General features: G+C 52.8%; 1 protein-coding gene across 3 annotated transcripts in view; it reads right to left on the bottom strand.

Annotated features, from left to right (window-relative positions):
• The window catches only part of ABCC3 (ATP binding cassette subfamily C member 3), a 46249-nt gene that overhangs the window by 14766 nt on the left and 17736 nt on the right, over positions 1–13747 (bottom strand). For all 3 annotated transcript variants that reach the window (XM_081219532.1, XM_081219533.1, XM_081219534.1), the window contains 14 exons: positions 11048–11225; positions 10788–10949; positions 9817–9909; positions 8396–8599; positions 8145–8291; positions 7641–7728; positions 7195–7261; positions 6839–6965; positions 6581–6757; positions 2368–2535; positions 1844–2036; positions 770–884; positions 434–581; positions 128–335 (listed from right to left, as the gene is read on the bottom strand). In XM_081219532.1, the coding sequence (XP_081075658.1) occupies positions 128–335; positions 434–581; positions 770–884; positions 1844–2036; positions 2368–2535; positions 6581–6757; positions 6839–6965; positions 7195–7261; positions 7641–7728; positions 8145–8291; positions 8396–8599; positions 9817–9909; positions 10788–10949; positions 11048–11225 (2075 nt within the window). The remainder of the gene's footprint in view (positions 1–127; positions 336–433; positions 582–769; positions 885–1843; positions 2037–2367; positions 2536–6580; positions 6758–6838; positions 6966–7194; positions 7262–7640; positions 7729–8144; positions 8292–8395; positions 8600–9816; positions 9910–10787; positions 10950–11047; positions 11226–13747) is intronic.

The raw sequence follows: 13747 nt of genomic DNA, 5'->3' as shown, positions 1-13747 counted from the left end.
TAGGGAGTCCCTGGGGCAGCGACAGTGGAGAGAGATTCAGAGGCAAGGGCATGGTTTGGGGGGCCCAGCAGCCCAGAGGTGAGGAAGGGGCCACTGTAGCCCCTTCTAGGTATCTCTGCAGGCTCACCTTGCAGAAATCCCAAGGCGGCGTAGACGCCCAGCCTCTGGGAGGTGTTGTTCTGCTGGCCGTTCACCACGGCCTCACCGGTCCAGGCACTGAGCCAAACGTTGGCCCCAATGGCAGCCGCACTTTGACCCCCGTGCAGCAGACAGATGAGCAGCGTGGCACAGAGCCCCACGGCCCTGGCGTAATCCCAGAACACACTCAGCTTCACCTGCATGGCCACAGCGGTTGCACAGAGGACTCCGGGGAGCCCCGGGACTGCTAGGGGCCTGCCCACCCTCTCCATCCCTCCCCGCCCAAGCTACTCACAGTGCCCGTCTCCACCTTCTCCTCCTGGGTCAGCACACGGCTCGCCTTTGCCTCTGTTGCCTGCACTACCTTTTCTGCCGCACCCAGGCGCCTCCTGGGCACAGGCCGACCCTGGCCCTCTCCTTCCAGGGACATGGCGCTCAGCTGTCTGTGGAGGCAACTGGTCAGGCCCAGGGAGGAGGCCTCCAGCACAGCCACAGACAGAGCCCCAGAAGGAGGTTCAGGCTGCAGCCGGAGGCCCGGGGTGTGTCAGGGAGAACGCCCACCTGCGCCCCCCGTCAGGGCTTGGGAGCCCTGGTACCATCTCCCAGGGGCTGAGAGCTCCCAGGTGCTCACCTCATAAACTGCTTCTGGACCTCATATGTCACTGGCTCATTATCCGTCAGGTCTGTGTGATTGCTGAGCGTGTCCTCAATCAGCAGCACCTCCTCATCCTCTTTGGCCTCCAAGGCTGCAGCGGGGAGGCAGAAAGGAGAGCTTGGCTAGCTCACCCCGCAAGCCCCTGGTATGCCCCGCCCCACGCCAATGAAGAGGCCTGAATGGACAAGCGAGAGGCGAGGTGAGAGGGACTGAGGGGGCAGCAAGAACAGCAATAAAAATAAAGGACGAGTTTCGTGTTGGAAAGAAAAAGGGGGGCGAGAAAGACTCAGGTTAGACGGGAAGCAAAGCTCCCCACAGGGACCACGCAGAAGGGGATTCAAATACAAGGGTCAGGAGCTTGGGCTCTAGAGTCAGACTGGCTGAGCTAAAATCCCACTTCCTCACCGCATGAGTTTAGGCAGGCGGGTAAAATGGGGATAATAATAGTACCTACTTCATCGTGTCATTGTGAGGATTAAAGGAGGGAATGTGTGTCAAGAGCTTGCAAGGGGCACAGCCCTTAGTAAATGCTCGAGACATGTTAGCTGCCTATACGGAAGTAGGCGAGAAAGCCCAGGGGAAGGTCTGTGAGCCAGCCAGGAGCCTGGGGTTGGGGAGCCAGGACTGGGCAACAAGGGGGTCTCAATAGGCTCCACGAGGACAGGGATTTTTCTGTTTGTTCATTGCTGTCTCGGCGCCTGGAATAGTGCCTGGATGTAGTAATTGCTCAATAAATATTTGTTGATAAATAAATGACTTTTCCAAGCATTTGCGTATTAACTAAACAATTCATCTGTGAAACAGTTTTGCCGTACAAGCTGGGCCTGGGCCCTTAGGCCCTTTTGACACATGAAGGAAGATGAGGAGGAAGGACTTGAATCCATCCCGGTCACTTTCCCTGCTGGTGATGTCTGACATCACACAGATGGTCCAACTTCCCCAGAACCTCCCTTGTCAAACACTGGGCCTGTCCACAGACACTCAGAGGCTCCGGGACAGGGGAGATGCTGGGAGGGCAGGGGAATCCGGAGGGCCCAGGATGGCAGATACCGGTCCTGCTGTCGGCCTCCTGGTGCTCCTTGGCCTCATCAGGTGCATAGTTGCGGAGAAAGTTGGCAAAGGAGCCATTGCGCTGCAGCAGGGCTGCGTAAGTGCCAATCTCAGACACGTGCCCGTCAGCTAGCACTATGACAAAGTCCGTCTGGGGCAGGAAGCTGATGCCGTGCGTCACTAGCACCCGTGTCTGGGGAGAAGGCAGCAGGCTATCACTCCCACTGCCCTCAGCACACACCCCTGGCACAGCGCGGGGCCACGGAGCGAGTGTGAGGTGCCTGTGTGCCAGCAGTATGAGCAGGCACGTCAGGGGCTCACCCCGTGCTCACCGCAGCTGGCTCAGTGCCTGAGGGGCACCGTCCCCCACCCCCGCCCCAGGTTTCCCCCGCTGCCCAGCCCATGCTCCTGTTCCTCAGGCCCTCCATACCTCCAGGTCTCACCCGAACCCCTTGGCCTCCCACCAGTCTTCTCCTGTGGCCCTAGACCTCACCTTAGCCCCCTTAGCCTCTGGGAGGCCTCACCTTTCCTGCCAGCACACCTTCTGGCCCAATGACTCGGTCAAAGATATGCTTGGCCACGTGGGAGTCCACGGCTGACAATGGGTCATCCAGCAAAAAAATGTCAGCATCACTGTAAACAGCTCGGGCCAGACTGACCCGCTGACGCTGGCCCCCAGACAGGTTAATGCCCTGGATGGGTTGGAGGAGGGAGGTGAGAGGTGTGTATTGGGTAGAAGGGAGTCAGGTCATCACAAGGGGGACAAGGGCTCTGCCTGTTGTCATTCAAAAAGGCAGACCTCTAAATTTACACTTCATATGCCTGGTCCTGTATCTGGGAAGCTCTAAGGCCATGGAGGAAGGGGTGGTGGCTCTCAGAGTCCTCCCAGGGCAGGTGAGGACATCCTGCTCCCTGCCCAGCTGGTTTCCCTGCCTTCCACCTTCATACTCTGGGAGGCTGGAAATCCCCAGGAGGTCCTTAATAGGACTTTTACTCTCCCATCAACCATATGGTTCACAGATGACTTTCTTTTTTTATTTTATTTTATTTTTTTTTTGCGGTACACGGGCCTCTCACTGCTGTGGCCTCTCCCTTTGTGGAGCACAGGCTCCAGACGCGCAGGCTCGGCGGCCATGGCTCACGGGTCCAGCCACTCCGCGGCATGTGGGATCCTCCTGGACCGGGGCACGAACCCGTGTCCCCTGCATCGGCAGGCGGACTCTCAACCACTGCGCCACCAGGGAAGCCCTCGGATGACTTTCATAACAATTATCCCATTTGGTCCTCTTGTCAGTCTTTCCAGGGAGGTATCATTAGCCCCACTTTCTAGATGAAGAAACTAGAGCTCAAGATGTTAATGGCTTTGTCCAGGGTCCCAAACTATTAAGGGCAAAAGCAAGGATGGAAACCCAGCATCCACCCCAGAATTCATCAACCCTGAGATCATTCACGTACCAGAGGGGAGGTAAGTTCACTCCTTAAACCCATTATGCAGAAACTGAGGCACACAGCAGCAGAGCTGGGCCTAGAGGGCAGACCCCAGACACATAGCCTGCTTTCCTACCACCAGCTTTCCTCATTCCCTCTGGAACAGGCCCAGTTCTTTGGGGATACCCTGAGAAACTGACCCCCGGGGAGAACAAATGTGGGTTGGGAGCTGGAGCTGCTGAGAAGCAAGGGGTGGACATGGAAGCTGTAGTGACTGAGATGCGTGAACGTGCCTGCATTCAACCAACCAGTCTTTCTCCAGTGCTACTAGGTTCTGGGCACTAAATCAGGCTTGTGTGTGCGAGGTCAGTGTGGGTCCAGGAGAGGTGGGAAGGAGGAGTCGTATCGTAGATCAGGAGGTCTACTCTGGATTCCTATAATCTCGACTCCTACTTAAAAATTTCCCATCCCCACTGCCAGGCTCAGGCCCTCATTTCCCCAGGGCACCATGAGAGCCCCCTCACTGGTTCCTGTGCCTTTGGGCCCCTGCACACTGCAGCCAGGGCAGCTTTTCAAAATGCAATTCCTGTCCCTGCTTAAAACTCTTCACTGACAAGTTGAACGTCAAGATAAAAAATGATGGTAATGGATTATAACACATTGAATCAAATAAGAAATCATGAGCCCACGTTGATATAAAAAAATTAATGAATAAGTAATAAGCCAACTAATAACTATAGAAGGAATGGAGTTATAAAATCAACATTTGGCCAACATCACAGTAAACACTGACTCAGGCAAAAATCATCAATGAAAGTTATAAAATGAAATCATCAGTAGACCATACCACCTCAATCAAGAGATCAAAGTTAACATTGTCAGTAACGCATGAACTGACATCGTGTGCCTCCTGATATGATGCACCAAGAAGGACACAACGTTACTTCTTTGGTTTTTTCCCCCCAAAAATATATTCCGAATCTAATCGTGTTCAAATTGAGAAACATTCTGCAAAATAACTGGCCTGTACTCTTCAAAAGTGTTGATGCTCTAAAAGACAAAGAGTGAGGAATTATCCAGATTTATTGAGAATAAAGAGATATGACAACTAAATGCAACTCATGATCCTGGATTGAACCCTAGACCAGGAAAGAAAATAGCTAAAAAAGACATTACTGAGACAAATGATGACATTTCGAATGTCAGACGGTGAATTAGGTAATAATACTGTGTTCATGATAAATTTCTTGATTTTGATATAACTCAACTATAGTTATGTAAGAGGATGTCTTTGCTTTGAGACACTGAAATTTTAGTATATAAAAAAAGAGGTGAAACTATAAAACTCAGAAGAAAACACAAGGGAAAAGTTTGATGACATTGGACTTGGCAATGATTTTTTTGGATAAGACACCAAAAGCACAAGCAACAAAAGTAAAAATAGAAAAATTGGACCACATTAAAATTGAAAACTTCTGTGCATCAAAGGACACAATCAGCAGAGTGAAAAGGCAACTTTCAGAATAGGAGAAAATATTTGCAACTCATATATCTGATAGGGGGTTAATATCTAGTATGTATAAAGAACTCCTACAGCTCAACAACAAAAAACCAAACAACTTGAATAAAATGTGGGCAAAGGACTTGAATAGACATTTCTCCAGAGAAGATATACAAGCTACCAATAGACACATGAAAAGATGCTCAACATTACTAATCACTGGGAAATAAATGCAAATCAAAACCTCAATGAGATACCACCTCACATCCATTAGGATGACTATGACCAAAAAACCAAAACAAAAAACCAAACAACCACCCCAGAAAACAAGTGTTGTCCAGAATGTGTAGAAGTTGGAGACCTGGTGTACTGTTGGTGGGAATGTTAAATGGTGCAGCCATTATGGAAAACAGTATGGCAGTTCCTCAAAAAATAAAAAACAATAGAATTATGATTTAGCAATTCCACTTCTGGGTATGTACTAAAAAGAATTGAAAGTAGGGTCTTGAAAAGACCTTTGCACACCCATGTTCATAGCAGCATTAGTCACAATAGCTAAAAGGTGGAAGCAACCCAAGTATCCATTGATGGATGAATGGATAAGTAAAAGTTGCTGTTTAATGGGTACAGAGTTTTAGTTTTGCAAGATAAAAAGAGTTCTGGAGACTGGCTGTACAACAGTGTGAATGTACTTAACACTACTGACCTATATACTTAAAAGGATTTCTAAGGTAAAGGTTTATGTTATGTATATTTTGCGACTGATAAAAATTAATAAATTAATTAAAAAATAAAAACTTTCACTGATGTCCCATGGTTTTTAGGGTAAAGGCCAAAACCTTAATCAAAGTCTTCAAGGCTCTACCTTACCCTGTTTCTTCCACACCCCTTCTAACCTCCAGTCACACCAAATTGCACAGAAATGCCAGTCCACCCACCACCCCCTCGGCTCACACCTTCAAAGGCTTTCCGTCACTTGGTAAAAGCCACAGTTCTTACAGTGGTCTCCAAGGCCCAGTGTGACCTGGCTGTCTGGACACCTCACTGACCTCATCTCCTCCTCCTCATCCCTGCTCATTCCACTCCATCCACATTGTTCTTCTTCTTGCTGGTCCTTAAGTGCCCCGATCACACTCCTGCCTCAGGGCCTTTGCACTTACTGCTCTCTCTGCCTCAGATGTCCCAGACAGGGCTTCATGTTCGAAGATACGGACCACTCCCTCACTTTGTTCAAGTCTCCGATTCCCAGTGAGGTTTTCCCAAAGCACGCTAACAATACAACCCTGCACATATCCTATATCCCTTCCCTGTTTCATTCTTTCCCCTTAGCATTTATCCAATATTATATATTTTACTGATTTATCTTGCTATCGTCTCTTTCCCCCAGTAGAGGGTAAGCTATATGAAGGCAGAGAGTTTAGTCTGGTGTATTTACTACTGTATAATATTGCCTGGCATATAGTAGGTATGTAACAAAATCTGATGAATGATGAGAGCTTCTTCCTTAGCTATTAAGAGTCGGCTCAAAAGTGATGCTTTTCCTTATGCAGACTACCCCCGTTACTGCCTTCCAGTACCCTGCACAGGCCTTCAGCCTGGCCCCCAGGACATTCTACAGCCCCTACCTGTTTACAAGTCAATTTCCCCCAGTAATAGCTCTCTTTCACCAGTGCCTAGCACACAGCTAGGCATCATACTACACGATTGTGTGAATGAATGAATGAATGAATGCATATCTGGACCTGGGCTGGACTGAGGTGGGCAGCTCTATGTGCTAATTCCCCCGAGGATGGAAGAGGAGCCTGTACCTTCTCTCCGATCTCTGTCTTGCTCCCACCAGGCAACACCTCCAGGTCAGCTAGCAGGGCACAGGCCTCCAGAGCCTGTTGGTACCGCTTGGGGTCCAGGGCTTGGCCAAACAGCACGTTTTCCTGAAGAGTGCAGTTCTGGATCCACGCCTGCTGGGGCACGTAGGCCACAGAGCCCTGGCCAAAGGAGAAGGTTACCTCGGGGTTTGCCCAAGGCCTGGTCAAGCTTCCCTTCCCAGGAGTCCCTGCCCCTCTCACCTTCATATACACCTTGCCTTCCAGCTTCTCCATCTCTCCCAGCAGGGCAGACAACAGGGAGGACTTCCCACAACCCACAGGCCCCACCACAGCCACTAGTGCCCCTTTTGGCACCTGGATATCTAGGCTGGGGGCAAGAAGACAAGTAGCCCAGTCAGAGGAGGAATCAGGGTTTTGGTCCCCCACCTTCCCCCTGGAGACCCAAGCCCTCCTCCCTTTCAGACACCACCCTGGCAAGCTGAGGCTCTTCCTGCTTCTCAGGCCAAAGACTGAAGCGTGAGAGTGGGGCTGGGTTCCATTATTGATCTGACCTTTGGCTCACTTCAGGCAGCTGAGAAGGGAAGGGAAGCTGGTACCTGTGCAGGGTGGGTGGGAGGTTCTGGGACCAGGTGAAGGTGCCATTGTGTATGGTGACAGTATAGCCTGGGAGGACAGAGGTGTACAGCGTCAGGGGGCCCAGGGCAAGGGGAGGAGGATCCCTGGGTGGGGAGAGGAGTGGGAAGCCCTAGGGGGAGGGCGGGGAGTCTTGTGGCGGGGGGGGGGGGGGGAGGGAGGGAGGGGAGACAGGAAGTCCTGGGGAGGAGCAGGGGGAGCCCTAGGGAAGGAAGGTGGTGGGGGAGGCCTGGAGAGGGATGACGAGAGGAGAGGAAAGAGCCAGAAGAGGAGGAAGGCGGGCACAGAGTGAGAGCAGATAAGAGGATGAAGAAAAGGGGGTCCCAAGAGAAAAGTTAAAAGCTTGGAAGCGAGAATTTTCTGGAGCAGTGGCTGGGGCAGGGGCAGCCCAGGTAGAGGCTGTTTGGACCTGGGGTGATGGTCTTCCTTTCCACACACTGGGAGTCAAGTTCATCTTGGCTCAGGAAATGCTGGATCCGTTTCAGAGACACACTGGTCTGCATGCAGAAGGGTGTGGGTCAGCCCTGGAAGCTGTGCTCTTCCTGTACCATCTCCTCTTACCCCTGCTGGCCCCCAACTTCCTGGGTGAGGCTGGGCCCCCTGAGGGCCCAGAGGCTGGTGCTAGGGCCCCTCCCATGACGGAGTCTTGGCCGGCTCCCACGGCCAAAGACAGGGTCCAGGTTGGTAACAGGAGGCTGTCTCCAGAACTTGGGTTTCCAAGGACCTTACCTGACTTCCTCTGACTCCAAATGGCCCCTGACTCCAATGACCTCATTCAACTTGGGACAATTCTTCATAATGCCATATGGCCCTCCCCTGATTCCAATAACGCTCCCTGATTATCCCCTGACCCTAAGTGACCCCATCAACCTGGCCAAACTCCAGCAGAACCCCCGGCCCTATCCAGCATTACCTGGGCCAGGTTGCTGATTAACTGGGGCAGCATGTTGAGGGGAATTTTTAAGATGTTGAACAGGGACACGGACACAAAGGCCTTCTCAGCATCCAGCACATTGTTCTTGTCCACGGACACGTACACCCCGAGGGTGGTCAGGGTCACCTGGGCAGTGGTGGGGATGGGTGTCAGGGTCGCATCTGCAGGGTCCAGAGGCCCAGGCTGGCCAGGCAGGAGGCGGGACGCCAGCCCAGGCAGGGCTGCCTCACCAGGAAGGGGGTGCATATCCAGATGAAAGTGGACGTGGCATGGAGGTAGGCAGTCTGGCGCATCAGCCGGAGCTCATCCTGCCGGATGTCTTCCACCTGCTTCAGGAAGCTGGGCTCCCAGGCATACAGCTTCAGCACCTTGATGCCACTCAGGATCTCGCTCATCAGCTTGATGCGTGAGTCCTTGAATTTCATTTGCTCTACCTATGGAGAGTGTGGAAAGTGCACACCCCGAGCCCCTCCCCAGACCTCTACCCACAGGGGCTCACACCTTCCCTGCACTCACACACGTGGCAGCCGGACTGCTCACTGCTCCTCCCTGCCTGCCTGTGCTGCACCCCAGCCTGAAATGCCCAGCCCGACCTACCCTCTTCTCTGCCGGACAGAATCCAGCTCCAACCTCCGTGCCCCATCACTGACCCTCGCAGGCAGCATCCTCTGCCCTTTCTCTGGGTTTCTAAGGCACGTTCTCATAGGGGACCCTGTGCATGTATGTTGCCTCAACTCGATGTGAGCCTGAGGGAATAGATCCCTTGTTCCTCTTTGTTCCCCAGTCCCTATAACCCAGGGTGCAGCATGCCCAATCCATCTATTCGTTCACCCCAATTTATTGAGTGCCTATTATGTGCCAGGCCATGTGCTAGATGCAGGGCAGATAATGATGAACAACTCAAGGCCCTGGCCATCATGAAGCTGACAGTCTGATGGGCGAGGTAGACAGGAAGCAAACAACCACCTGAATACATGCTTAATAAATTATTATGCATACTCCGATGGGAGTTACAGGATTCTGGGAGAGAATAACGGGGTAGGGACTGGGAAATCAGAGTTTATGCTGGGAGGTGAAGGAAGGGAGGGAACTGGGCAAGGAAGGGAGGGTGACGCACATGCCAGGGAACAGTATGTATGGTAGCCCAGAGGTATTCAGAGCTTGTTGACTTGGAGAAAAGAAAGGCCATACTGGATGAAACTTGGCCATATCGCAGGAGGTGAGGGATTGAAAGGTGAGCAGGGGCCTGGTGGGTGGTGGCAGGGAATTTGTCATTTATCCTATGTACAGTGGGAAGCTAGGGAAGACATCAGTAAATGCTTGCAAATAAAGGACTGAATGACTGGCTGTTTACACTCATTACAGTGCGGTGGAGAAACTCTCATTAGACCAGAAGAGGCGAGTTTGAATCCCAGCTCTGCCTGACTCTGGATTTGCTATAATCTCTCTTGGCCTTGGTTCCTCAGCTGCAAAATGAGAATGTTTTTAAAACCCTCTCAGGGATGGGGGCTAGAGTAAGCTAAGGTTTGTGAAAGTGGCTTGGAGCCATCCGTACTCAGTGAGCAAGGTAGTTGGTAAGGCCCAGGTTAGTGACTGCCCTCCGCCAGGTACCTGGCCAAGGCTCCAGGCAGGAGCAGTTGCTAGCACCCACCTGGAACGCACGCATTTTCACAGCCACGGCTCCATTGAGCGGGATCAGCAAGACCATGAGAGCGACTCCAGCCAGGACAGAGGGACCCAGGTTCTGAGGAGGCACAATAGATAGACTAGACAGACAGAGTATATAGACAGAACCCAACAGACAGAGGCCTATTGACCCGAAATGCAGGGAAGGGCAAGAAGCAGAAGATGGTGGTCAGCCAAACGGATGGACGGCAAAGAGCAGACACGCAGATAAAGCCAACATGAGGAAAACATGTGCAAAAACAGCCGGCCATCAGATAATGACGAGAAATAGGGACAAACAGGCAGACGTAGAAGGGTGTCCAGACACACAAGAAGGCAAATACAGACAGGCAATGGCAGTCAGAGTCATACCTACCTTGCCTCCAAGTCCCTCTTCCCTCCCCTGGGTTCTGCGAGAAGGATTATCACACAGGCTAGAAAGACTTGATTGCGGACACCAGCACCCTCACAGTCCTGTCCCCCACCCCTCTGCTGACCCAGAATAACCCTCTCTTGTCCCATCTGAAGGAAGGAGAAGGTCAGAGGAAGGGGGCAGAGATCAGGGCTCAGGAGTCACCTGCCAGGACTTCCCTGGCGGCACAGTGGTTAAGAATCTGCCTGCCAATGCAGGGGACACGGGTTCGAGCCCTGGTCCAGGAAGATTCCCACAGGCTGTGGAGCAACTAAGCTCATGAGCCACAACTACTAAGCCTGCAGCCTAGAGCCTGAAAGCCACAACTACTGAGTCTGTGAGCCACAACTACTGAAGCCCGTGCGCTGAGAGCCCGTGCTCCGCAACAAGAGAACTCACCACAATGAGAAGCCCGCGCACTGCAAGGAAGAGTAGCTCCCGCTCGCTGCAACTAGAGAAAGCCCGCGCGCAGCAACGAAGACCAGAGCCAAATAAATAAATTAATTAATTAATTAAAAAAAAAAAAAAAAAAGAAGACGAGTCACCTGCCAGAGGAAGTACACTGCCAGGATCATCTGCAGGGGTGCTGACCACAGCAGGTTGATGAAGGGGACAACATCCATGAAGCGCTGGGCGTCCACTGACATGAGGTTAACAATTTCTCCCACAGTGGACTGACGTTTGACTGCACTGGTGATGACCAGAGCCTGCAGGTGGACAGCAGGGTGATGGACTGGGCCCACGAGTCTCTCCAAAGCTCCCCAGGGCTGGCCTCCCCAGCCCCCCATGCCCTGCTCCAGCTGACCTTCCTATAGATGACACCTATGATGCCCGTGCGAATCCTCAACCCCATCACAAAGATGCAGTGGTAATACTGGTGTAAGATCAGAGTCTGCATCACGGAGCACACGAACATCAGCCCAGCCACCAGAAAGCCCCACCAGGGGGGGGCCGTGGGGTTTGAAATAAATCTGATCAGGACGCTGGAAGGTGAGGAGAGAGGCATGAGGGTGGGCAGGGTTCCCCCGGTCTGCCCCCTCTACAGCCGCCCTCCCCTTTCCCCTCAGCCTCCGCTCTGCCCCTGCCTCTGGAACCTCTCAGGTGGAGGCTGCTGGCCCTCTACAGCCCCACCCAGACCAGGGGCACTTGGCGCAGAGCTGCCTCAATGCCCCCATCCTCACCCCTTTCTGCCTCCACCTCCTTTCCTACCTACCATGGCCCCCTGCCACCCACCCCTTTACCACGCTCCGGCCACCTGCCTCGCCGGCCTGCCTTTCTTGCCTCCTTGGACAATATGGCAGGAAGCAGTGCAACATGTCCATTGATTACACTTTGCTGAACCTTCTTCTGGGCTGCCGAGGGCTCTGAAGTCCACTGCGTGACCACACAGACTCTCGCCCCTCAAATCCATCCTCTTCAGTATCAGCGGCCTCCAACGCTGCCCAGTGACCTTCTCCGGGGCCCTAGTCTACTTCCTCTCCCGCAGTCCTTTTCACCCTTTATCCTCTCACCTGCCCTCACTCCCCACCTCTCTCAGCAGCTGCCCACGTACACCTTCCCATTGAGAACTGCCTGCCAACTACAAACTTCCCTGCAAGCACTTGCTCTCTTCCTTTTGTTCTGCCTCAGGACAGGAGGCGTCCTTTCAACTTTCCATGCCGGGTCCTGCCCCCCAAGCCCTGGATCCCACCTGCTTCCTCAGGAACACGTGTCGTCGTTGGACCCCTTTCTCCTGGTCTTCAGTATCCTCCTCTCCACTGGCAGCTCTGTGCCTTGGCCGACTGACATGACCAAGTCTCCTCCATGTTAGGACAAACTTCCCCTTGACCCCATGGAGCAACCTCCATGGTCATGGCCAGGCTTCTTCTGCTGTGGGTTGGGTGTAACTCCCCAAAAGACATTTCAAGTCATAACCCCTGGTACCTGTGCATGTGACCTTATTTGGAAACAGGGTCTTTGCAGATGTGATCAAGTTAAGATAAGGTCACATTGGAGTAGGGTGACCCATAACCCAGTGACCGACGTCTTTATAAGAGAAAAGAGAGGGAGGTTTGCACACAGAGACACAGACGCAGACAGACAGACAGACACACACACACACACACACAGGAGGATGCCATGCAAAGATGGAGGCAGAGATCGGAGCAATGAGTCTCTAAGCGTAGGAATGCCAAGGACTGCCAGCACCACCAGAACCTGGGAGGCATGGAACAGATTCTCACTCAGAGCCTCTAGAAGGAACCTACCCACTGACACTTTGATTTCAGACCTCTGGCTTCCAGAACTGCGAAAGAATACATTTCTGTTTTCAGCCACCCAGTTTGTGGTACTCTGTTACCCTAGAAAACTTAAGAGCCTTTATAGGAAGCTTCTAGACCTCCACTGGCCCCGTCTCCACTGCCGAAACCCTATTCTCAGGCCCTTCCCCTGTGTCGCAGCCTCTGTTCTTGGCAAAGTCCCCAACAAACTCCACGTTGCCTTCCTCAGGTTCTATTTTACTGGTCAACTTGCTTCACTGGAGGCCACGCCCTCCCCCGGAAGGGGGCTCCGTGCCCTGCTCCACAATCTGGGTTCTTTTCCCCACTTCGTCCCCTGCACACTAGTCTGCTGCTCACCCACACCTGTCAGAATGTCCTAGGGCTCTGTCTGGGGCCTCTGCACGGGCTCTCTGGGAGAGGTTAGCCACAGATATGGGACCCTGGGCTTCCACCTGATGCCTCTGCAAATGTGATCTCCAGCTAGCTGGGAATCTCCAGCAACTCAGGCCCAGAATGGCCCAGATGCCCCTCGCCACCTTGCCCAGGGCCCAGGCCTCTCTTCCTGCTGAGTTCGCCATCTCAGCGAAAGACCCATCATCCTCCGGCTACCCAGGCCAGAACCCAGGTCCCCTTTTCCCCTCCCTTTCCCTGGCACCAACACTCATTTCCAGAGCGTAGCTCCTGAATCCTGCCTCATCCCTGACCTGGACTTTCCTTGGACCTGGGTGGCCCACTTCCACGGGGCCACCGTTCCCTGCCTCCCCCACACTACTGGCAGGGGATCCTTCCAGAATGCAGACCAGACACCCCTCCCTGGCTTCAAATCTTTCAAGGATTTCCTTAGCCCTCCCTCCCTCCCTTTGTTGTCCTGCCCCTACCTTTGGCCACCACCACCCCCCCCCCTCCACCATTCAGAAATACCTGGAGTTCCTGAGTCATGTGACTTTGTGACTTTGTACCTTCCCCTCCTTCCTCACCTAGTTAGCGAACTGCCTGTCCTTCCAAATTTGATAACCTCTCTGGCTGGCAAGTGTACCCTGCCCCTTCCCAGGCTGGCTTCCTTGCTCCTCTGGGGGTTTTTCAGACACCTAAGTACACCTCCGCCCACACTGTGCTCTAATAGATTTACACATTGGTTTCTCCCACAGACTTTAAGACCATATCTTAGTTATCTTTGTATACCTAGTGTCTGACACCATTCTGGGACGCTGGGGGCTCAAAATATGTTCACTGAACAAATGAATGCA

This window comes from Mesoplodon bidens (assembly GCF_964165515.1).
Source record: "Mesoplodon bidens genome assembly, chromosome: 19".
In the NCBI taxonomy this organism is placed as follows: Eukaryota; Metazoa; Chordata; class Mammalia; order Artiodactyla; family Ziphiidae; genus Mesoplodon; species Mesoplodon bidens.
The sequence above is the reverse complement of the archived record's forward strand: the minus strand, read 5'-3'. Positions and strand labels throughout refer to the sequence as shown.